The 9,884-nt window shown below is 56.2% G+C and overlaps 1 protein-coding gene across 1 annotated transcript in view; it reads left to right on the top strand.

Annotated features, from left to right (window-relative positions):
- PTPRF (protein tyrosine phosphatase, receptor type F) overlaps positions 1-9,884 on the top strand; it is a 301,064-nt gene that overhangs the window by 46,944 nt on the left and 244,236 nt on the right. Inside the window, 1 exon segment of the mRNA XM_025206900.1 lies at positions 3,606-3,762. Coding sequence (XP_025062685.1) covers positions 3,681-3,762 — 82 coding nt within the window. The 5' untranslated portion in view covers positions 3,606-3,680.

Genomic DNA, 9,884 nt, shown 5'->3' with positions numbered 1-9,884 from the left:
CCCCTTCCCTCCAGCCTCTCGGTCATCGTGTCCAGCTCCCTCCAGATTGACTCTTCGTGTTCGAGGTCTCAGGACGGGTGTCCAAGGCCCGGTCTCACCTCGGTCCGTGAGGTGACGACTTTGCACGCGCAGCGCATTGGCGTTGGCCGCTGCCTTGTGGTGCAGGTTCATGCCCGTCGTATTGTATTCCTGACCGCTGCCCCTGTGCTAACAAACGTCCCCGCGGCAGCGTGAACGTGTTCGGGAGTCGGGGAGTAACCGCACATCTCTGCTTCTCGTACGTCGGCATCGCAACCCTCTTTAATTACATGGCTCCATGCGGGCTTCCCCTTCCTCGTTCATTCAGCGCACAGATCAGATGCCGCGCGTTGAATGAAGCAGCTGAGCTATACCAATTATTATTGTTACTGTTAATAAAGTAAGTGCCTGCTTCGTTTACTGCTCACGATCCACCCTGGATGCCAGCCTTGCCCAGGCGGTTTCTAATTAGTGGTGTTTTCTGCTGGATACCCCACAGTTTTTGGATGCTTCTTTGCACGGTAGGGAGCCAGCTCCTCCTGAATGCCACGTGTCCTCCTGGCTGGTGCGTAGGGAGCAGCCCGCCGAGGTGCCGTCCATGTAGGAAGCGCGTGTCCCGATGTGCTGCGCGTGCCGGGGCCAGAGCGGGGACGCCTCGGGTCCGTCCTCCCGAGACAGGAGCACGGCACCGCGGGCGCCTACACACGTGCTGGGCGGTTAATTAGCGCAGTTCCTGGGGAGGACCGTTCCTCAACAAAGATGGCATCGGCTTTATCACGCGATCACACACGCAGCGAGGTCCTGCCGGAGTTCGGATGAGTCTAATGTTCGTTGTCCTCCCTAGGTTTTCAAGTTGTTCACGCATCTGTCTCTAAGTAGCTTCATTTTAATAAGTGCTTCTTGTTCTCTCTTCCCTTCCCCCCAGCCTTTTTTCTTTTCTCTGGTGACTTCTCATCCATCTCTTTAATGTGCTGCTGTGACCGATGACCCCTTGCATTGGCTGCAGCTCAGTGTTTTTATTCCGAGGGGTCCGTGGAGGCCAGAAGCCATTCAGCGCTTGTCGTGATTTCTCTCAACCTTTTAGAGTTAATCACTCCTCTGAACCCAGATGCTGCCACCTCCGGTGGGGCCTGTTCGCAGCCTTGATTTCCCAGCTCTGCAGGAACCCCTGGTACTCCTGGCTTCGTTTTAAACAAGTCTAGCTTTTCCTGCTGGCCTTCTGCCTCGCGTGTATTTTCCCATCAACGTTTTGATTTCTTTGACAGACATTTGGTAATCCTGGTGTTAAATGTAGGGGTTTTTGGGTGCTTAACTCAGCATTGTGACCGGCGTCCTCCCAGGTATTTAGCCCCACACCGTACTCGAGTGTTTTGAGTTAGCTCGTCTCGTCCTCTCGCCGTCCGATGCTGAAGTGGCAGCAAGAGCGTGCAAGCATTTCTGCTCGCTGCCCTGTGGTATCTGCACTTGCAGGTGCCAGCTAAGTAGTGGGAGGCTAACCAAAGAGGTGAGATTAGAGGGGTTCGAAGGCCATTTCACGCGCAGGACGTGTTCGGTGGCAAGGGATCAGCAGCCCGGAGAAAGGCACGGGGCGGCGAGCAGGAGGAGACGGGCGGACTAGCAACGGGAACGGAGTCAGCACGTCTCGACGGTCGGTTCACTTGCGTCTCCGCCGCCCTCTTTTATACCCAGTCTGCGCGTTCTTGCTCAGCTCGATCTTGAACGGCATCTCTCTTGGTTTGCGGGTGATTTCCTCCTCACGCAGCCCCTCTACCTGAGGAGAAAGCTGCTGTAGCCTCGGGTCCAGATAGGCACTCCTCAGCAGGGGAACCAGCCTGCGAAGGGTTAATACGCGATCCCCGTGCCCCAGCTGTGGCGTGCGCGGGCCGGGGCAGAGCAGCGCGCCTCGCAATGGGCGAGAGCCCTTTCCCTGTTTTCAATTTCAAACCAGAATGACGGGTACTTCGGTTTATGAAAATTTAAAGCTTTCCAATTTGGAGAGTTGTAAATATTGTATGGAGACAGCTTTTTCCCACAGATGCAGCCACAATGGAAAGAGGAGGAGAAGAGGATTCATCCTGCCAAGGGGCAAAGGGGCTGCTGCGCCGGGGGAGATGGGCAGCAACGCTGCCTAAGGCGGCATCTGGCTTTTCTGCCCCGGTGCCGGACCATGGAGGCAGGCTCGAGTGAACCCGGTGTAAAAATATCCGGGCTGTAAAAGAGCTCGTGGGATGCCCGTGCGTCTGGCTACAAGCATGTGGCGTGCAAGAGGGCTCAGCCCGTTGGGGTGAATAAGCACGCGTGGCACGCGGGTGGAGGGTGGAGGCGGAGCACCCGTGGTCTGTCCAGGCCCTTGTGCTCGTTCCCTGGCACTGGAGTATTTCGAGAGCTGGGCAGCAAAGGGCAGACCATGCGGGTGAGTCGTTTCCTTTGGGTTACAGCTATCTGTATCCATCTGTGCAGAGCAGCGCGTCTTCATGGCACTTTTAGGAACTCTTTGGGGGGAGACAAATGAGGATTTGGTGGGAAAGGAAGCTGGGTGTCGGGCTCTTCTGAAGGGCCTGTTTCAGCGTGCAGGTGTGGCGGCTGAGCAGGGCTGGCGTTGCCGTTTGGATGGAGGCGGTGGAGCAGGAGGGGCATATCCGAAGGCCCGGGATGAAGAGTCTCGGTGGCGGGATACTTGCCGGTGGTAGTGCCATACAGGCTCGAATGAGTGAGCTCTGCTCACTTGATAGACGTTGGGACTGATTTGGCCCCAGACATGACATTTCAAAAGAAAAAGGGGAAAAAAGGGATAATCAGTATTCTGTCCTCTCTGCACGGAGGAGAGAACTAGGTTATTTTGTAAAGTACTCTCAGATGTCTCGGCTGTAGAAGGCGCTACGTAAATAAGGATTTTGCCTTGTGTGATGATCTAACATGCGCAGAGATTTACTGTGTAGATACAGTAACAGAGGGAAGAAGCAGCCGCATCTACTCTTTGGTAGTACGGCATGATGTCAATATTTGCCTTGGTGGGCTCTCCGGAGATTTCCCACGGGTTTCCCTGAGCACCGTCACTGCTGGCATTCGCTGAACGCTTTTTGTTTCTGCCAGAAGTTGGCTTGCCCCCGAAATGCAGCAGTAACCGGCACCAGGACGTGTCGGTATTGGTAATTCGTAGGAAAGTGCCAGAAAGTCCCCAAACCCCAGGAGGCAGGATGCCCTCGTACCTATGTTGTCAGGGCTTGAGCCCTCCTCCAAAATGCCTGGGAGCGCCGTGGGTTATCCCAGCTCAAATGGGATAACGCATCCGACGCGCACGCTTTGCTTTGCAAGGGTCTTTAGACCTCACAGGCCCCGCTGTAATACGGGGCCGGAGCAGGCCGGCAGGGTACGTAGCCCTGGATGCATTTGTTGCTTCGCTGTAGCTCCATCAACGTAGTGGTGCCAAATTGGAAAATGGTTCTGCCTTCTTTAAAACCTCTGGGTGGGAGGTTGGTGGGTGGTGGGGTTGAGCTGGATTGTGGGGCGGGATGCAGGGAGGAGGCCCTTGTTTGACCTTCTTGCTTGGCACAATATTTGATGTTTCCTTCTTTCTTGGCTTGCAGGAGTAAGAGCATCTGTAACCCTGGATGTACTGACCCCCTGTCCCAGACTGGAGAGGACTTGCTCTGCGTTGGAATATGGTGCCTAACTTCTGCGTCCCAGTATTCATCGTGCCAGCAGTCATTCTGTGCTGCTTGATGCCTTCGGCTGGGGCAGACAGTAAGTAACCTCCAAACTCTTTCCAAGACCTCAGAAATATTGAGAACTTGCTTTCATCTAACATTGAATGCCCTTGGCCTACCGCATGTGCAGCGAGGGAACAGCCGGGGAAAAGGAGCCTCGTGATCTCGCGCTGCCAGGCATTTCATGCAGATAAACAGGGCGTGCCGGGGCTGAGGAAGCTGGGGGGCAGGATGAAAAAGCTGTGGTCCTGCTCCACGCTTTTGAAACACAAACTGCTTATGAGAGCGATGCCCTCCAAGGGGAACATGATGTTTCATGGCTACAAGATTGAAACCGTGGCCTTGACTCCATTAGCAAGACTTGGCTACACTGCATTTTTTGCTGGGGAGGGCGCTGGGATTCTTCATGGTTTTAATTTCCCTATTCTTTCGCCCTGCACCGAGCCTCCGTCTCCTCATTACTGAAGCTGCACCTCTGAGGTCAGCTGGCTTCACGAGAGCTGCCAGAGGACAGCGTAAGCCCCCCTTCCCTGTCATACGTTGCGTTTCCAGGCTCACGTGTCAGTCGGACAGGACGAGAATATTTCAGTGCCGCGGTGCCTTGTTCTGAGCCCGCGTCCACCTGTGCTATGCTGACACTCGTGTGCAGCTGCCACGTCCAGCCGTGATTAGCCCAGCGCAGGGAAGGGAACAAGCAGTGAATGGAAAGCCCTCATGCAGCGGGGAGGAGGGCAGACGTGGCTAACAGTGGGCTACTGGAAATGCTTTAAAGCAGGAGCTCTCTAGCAAATGAATTATGCATCATGCAGAAAGCCTCACAGGCTCATTATTCAGCCTTGCTTTTCATAACTCGGCCGTCCACGTTTGCTGGGGCTAGTCCAAGGTATCTGTGGGGCTGTATCTGAAGCACGGCAGCTCCCTCTCTTCTGGTGACAGGTGCCCTCCCTCCTCATCTCCTTCTATCCAGGGCATATCCCAAGTCACCCGCTGCCTGCCTGCTTGCGTTTTTGAACTGGGATGACCTTCCCTTCCTTGTACCTTTGCTGTGAAGGCATAAAGCTGCTGGTAATCCCCCCACGAAGCTGGAGCGCAGGGTTTTGAGCGTGGCAGGCACAGGTCATTAAGGAGTTCGGTCCCTGCTGTTCCCTGGAAGCAGCATTGGTCAGGGCAGGTGCTGGAGAGGAGGAGAGGTGCTCGAGCTGACGGATGGACGTACATGCGTGCCGCGGGGCCCTTTTATGTGCCTGCACAGCTCAGGCCGCCACTGATGGCTGCCGGGGGCTCTGTGCACAGATCCATCTGCTGGCGAAGGCGCCGGGAGCTGCAGGTGCCCAGAGCCTGCGAGCGTCGGGGCCTGCTGACATTGTCTGCTTCCTGTTGCCATCCCCACCCGCTTTCCTGCTTCTCTCCCAGGGTTCAGGTTGTCACCAGGCTTGTAGCAAAGCTGCAGGTTTACAAATGTCACCGGGACACACGATGGAGCCTGGGAGGGGGCGTTGCACCGTTTTGTGCCAGACGGAGATCCAGACTGGGTCGGACGTGATGGAGATCAGCTGAGGGAGGGTGGAAGGGAGCAGGAGGGGAGACGAGAGTCCTTTCAGTCGGCCGTCGCACTTCTGCAGGGGCTGGAGGAACGGGTGTTGATGGCGGGGTCTCTCTGCCCGGGCCCGGGCTGCAGCTGGGCGGGGGCGTCGTGCTGCATCTGGTCCTGTCTCCTGGGCACCGCTGGCTGGAGACCGTTCTCTCGGCTCGCTCTGTCCGAGGGAATCTGAGCCTGTTTTGGAGCCAGGCAGTACAGGGGTGCAGGCTTCATCCTCTAAGCTAGGGGTGCTCAATCTCCAGCCTGCCGAGCCTTGGGTCCGGCCCCTCACGGGTTTGGAAATCTGGCAGCAGGGGAGCAATGGCAGTACTGCCATCCTTCCCTTCCCTTCCCTTCCCTGTTGCCAAAATCCCAAGCCCACAGGGCAGGTCTGAGCTGGACAACAACCCCCCCCGGCACGGCCAGGCCAGCGGCCAGCCTCAACCCCTTGCTTCTGTGGGGCCTGGCCACCTCCCCTCGCTTGCACAGCTGGTGTAGCCCCGGCTAGGTTGGGGCTACACCATACCCCCTTCCTCCCGTGGGCCAAGTCACCCACTGCCCCAGGCCCCGAATTGGGGGCCAGGTCACAGATCCGCCCTCCTTGCGGGGCCTGGATGGGGCCGGGCCGTGGGGCCCCACCAGATCCGGTCGCTGCGCTAAGCCTTTGAGCCTGAGTTCCCAGGGGATTATCAGCCCTGCCCTGCCAGAAAGGACCAAGAGCATTGCTCTCTGGGGTCCAAAATGTGTGGGGGTCTCGGGCCGTTTCCAGGGCCAGGGGCACGGCACTCCTGCAGGGCTAAATGGACCCGGGCGGGCGTTGCTTTGCAGCCCTGGTGCTAGACCCGGGCTAGCACCCAGGCATGCAGCACGGTCTCTTTTGAGAGGCAGAGCCGTCCCGCAGGCCTCCCCTTTTTCTCAGGCCCAAAACCATGGGGTTAGTTCTGGGTTCGGCAGGTAGGTCGATAGTGCCGTGACCTTGAAGCCCCCACAGCCAGCACTTGTTTAACCGAGAGCTGGCTCCGACGGGGAGTTGGCCACTGCAGGTTGCTCCTGCCCGTTGCTGCTTGCTCGGGCCCCGGGAACGTCCCGGTGTGGATTGCCCTCTTTGTGGGCCAGTGGGAAGAAACGCCCCAAGCGACGGGGGAGCGTGCACAGCGTCGGTGGCTCCCTCGCCGCGTTGTGCCCAGCTGACCTGGGCCGTCGGAGCAGTGACGGTCCCAGCGAGGGGTGCCTGCCCTGGAGGTGGAGATTGTGGCCTTTGTGTCGGACCCCGTTGCCCTGGGGTTGGAGCTGCGCAGAACAGGGTGGCCTGTGCCGTGGTGGTGGGTTTGAAGCTGGGCCGGGCCGTGGTGTCCTCTCCCCTCCCCGTGCAGCGGTGCCAGGCTCCGGGCTGCTGAGAGCTCGCTGCTCCTCTGATGCAAGGTGACGGAGCAGGGAAAATAGGTTTATCGCGGTGTCTAGATGCCTCTCCTCAGTGTGTGCGATCAGCAGCAAGCCATGGCGGGCAGAGGGCCGTGGCCGCGTCTCTGACAGCCGGCTCTCGCGCGGTTTGGAGGTCGCTCCGGAGCGCTCGGATCCGGGGCTTCCCTGTCGTACGTGTCTTTGTTCCACCGCCGTTGTCATCCCAGATTTCAGCGCTGCCACCGTAGCGTCTTGACAATTAGGCAGCTGGCACACAGCTAGACATTAGCAGGCAAGGCGAAGCAGATTGCATGTGTGATGCACGGTGGCATTAGCGCGGGGAGTTCGCGGCGGGTGTGCTGAGGCTGGGGGGCGTGCAGAGGTTAAGCACGAGGCATTGTTTCGGAAGAGAGGTTTCATTCGGACTCCCTCGCTAGGAAAGGAATAGGGTCAGCATTAACACAGAGCTGTCTGCCGAGATGGTGCCAGGTACAGGTGAGCAAAAAAAGGGACACGTGAGCATTATATATAGAAGTGCTAATTTGGCAGAAAGTACTTTCCAAACCTCTATTGCTTTTGCCGACTGCGGTGAAGAAATTATTAAATTTTCTCTGTGATGTGCCTGTGTTTCTGTCAGGGTGACCCTAATTCCATTAGAGCAGCTTGGAGCTGATTCAGGATGATTGTTTTACACTTTTTCCCTCAGCTTGCTCATGTTTTTCCTTTATGCACTCTCCCTGCTTCCCCTTCTGTCAGCTTTTGATTGTACAGAGGAAAAATGGCTTTGCAGATTTCATTTAATGTTCAGTTCAATTGTCAAGGAAAAGATTCTCTTTTCAGGCTTTTGCAATGCGTTGCTTACTTTAATAAAAAAAACAAAACCGGGAAAGAGAGAGGGAGAGAGAATACCTCTTTTCAACGAAAATGCGGGGCGACCAGGAAGAAAATCAATACTTTCAACAGAGGTCATCAGCAATCCTTTTTTTCAAAACCAGGCTTTGTATTTGATGTTCTGGGCATGGCTTCCATTAGCTGAGGGATGGACTTGATGACCCACCAGAAATATTTTCTAACCCAAAAGCATCTTGGTTTATCTGCAGCAGGATTTCAAAGGGCTCGCGGAAGAAAACTAATTCCGAAGCAACCTTGCAGAATGGAAGACGTGCGGTGGAGCCGAGGTCAGCTGCAGGGCGCACCGTGATTCACCGCTCGCTAGTTTTCTGCAGGTTTCTAAAGATTTGGGATGAACTTCATTTTTGCTTATCGAAGAAATGGGAGAGGGGCTAGAGCAAGCCAGCGGCCTGCGGTGAGGCGGCGGTAGTGATGGCAGTCCTGTCTGGCACCGGGCGGAGAGATTATCTTGGTGTGGACGAAGGAAAGAAGTGCTGACGAGCCTCTCTGTCCCGGCAGCGCTGGATGGTCACATATGCCAGGTGTGGACCTCTGCCACAAGCCTTGATTTTTGGATACTAATTTGGGTCAAGAGCAGGAGGTCAAAACTTCTTGGAAGATGTTGGAGGATTGTTGGTGTTTCTAAAAACCGAGAAATGTGATGGCCCCGAGCGAGTTGTGTTCTGCCAAGGACCTTTGAGGTTGGGATGTAACATGGTGTCTGCAGGCTTTGCGGCGGGGAAGCACCGGGGAGTTAGTTACCGTATTCCCTTCAACTCCTGCTTTACCTTTGCCCGTCTGCTCTCGTTGTCCTCTGTACCTGGGGCCTGGCCCTGAACCTGCCCGCTTCCCGCTCGGTGATTCAGCCGTGCCTTGTCTGCTTTGCAGCCTACGTGACCGGTGGTGACGCACCAGTGATCAGCCCCAGAGACTGCACGCACCGGCCGCGGCTTTGCTATCGCTGTCTCCGCTAGGAAAGGAAGGTACTCGCAGTCTGGGTCTGCGTCTAGGCCTGAGACTCTTCTGCTGCCAAAACCAGTTATCTTCTCCTGTTTTCTGCTGCTTTGTTGGTTCACGAATCCCCAAAATGATGCACAGAACTGCGTAAGCTACAATCCGGATACTCGTGTATGTGCATCGCAGGTATTTAAATAGAAGTCTGAGCAGTTCTTTCAGCTCCGACCTGTGTGATGTGTTTGGGTAGCCTGACGACTTTCATCAGCGCTGGTTTGAGGGAAGCGTGTAAAGCATCCTTCACATAAGTGAGCCGCGTGTTAAGTCAGCGCAGCGCCGAGCGGAGCGTCCGAGGCCAGGTTGGAGCGCTTGCCCTCCTGTCCCCGTGCAGCTGTGCTTTTTGGTGGCTGGTTCCCATCCATATCCGTCGTGTGCATGTTCAGAAAATCCTCCCAGATGGAGTCCTTAACATTTCCAGTCTCGTCGCTGAATTCCCGTGACCTGTGGAAATCTTGCAGGCTCCCTGGGGAGGAAGGTGAGCACCAACTTCCAACCAGACAAGACCAGACCTTTGTCTTCTGCGCTGAAAAGCCATGCCCTGTTCTGCTTCGGCCGCGTGCTCCGTCTCCTGTGACGGCAGGTTAAGAGTAGCCCCTGCCTCTCCCGTGGCAGCCTGCAGCAGTTCGAACCTGGCGTGGACCTCGTTTTGTGGCGAGCCCTCCCACCCCCCTTCCAACGTCCAGGTGTTTCCTAGGAGCAGACTTTGCTAGCAGTGCTCACGGGGAAGCCAAAGCAAACACTGCAGGGAACAGTCCCCCAACAAGTGATCAGCGGTTCTCTTCCCAGGTTCCCGCGGCCCCGGCCCTGGTTTTGTGGCGGGGATGCTCTGCTCCGAGCTCTTCAGGCAGAGGAGGTGCGCGCTGCACTCTGCCTCGTGCCGTGCCAATCTCCTCCTCAGCCATCAGACGAGGGGGAGAGCGACTTCAGTGATAATGGCAGTGTGAGAGCTGACTCTCGCCTGTATTTGCGCAGACCCAGCAGCACGGAGCTAAAGCCCCTATTAACCCCCTCCATTGTTGCCTAAATGCACCCGTGTTCCTGCAGTAGGATGTGCTCGTTTTCTGTCAGTGTCAATTTATGATGACAGGAAAAATGGGGACTAACATGCGTGGCTGGAATTGCCTTCTGCCTTCACGAGAAAGTTGCTGTACTTAAGCCTTGATATTGATTGCCCGGTGCACGGAGAGATGCTGGGAGGGGGACAGATCCATAGATTCATAGATGTTAGGGTCGGAAGGGACCTCAATAGATCGTCGAGTCCGACCCCCTGCATA

The sequence above is a fragment of the Alligator sinensis genome, unplaced genomic scaffold, assembly GCF_000455745.1.
Source record: "Alligator sinensis unplaced genomic scaffold, ASM45574v1 scaffold781_1, whole genome shotgun sequence".
NCBI classification, from domain to species: domain Eukaryota; kingdom Metazoa; phylum Chordata; order Crocodylia; family Alligatoridae; genus Alligator; species Alligator sinensis.
The sequence above is the reverse complement of the archived record's forward strand: the minus strand, read 5'-3'. Positions and strand labels throughout refer to the sequence as shown.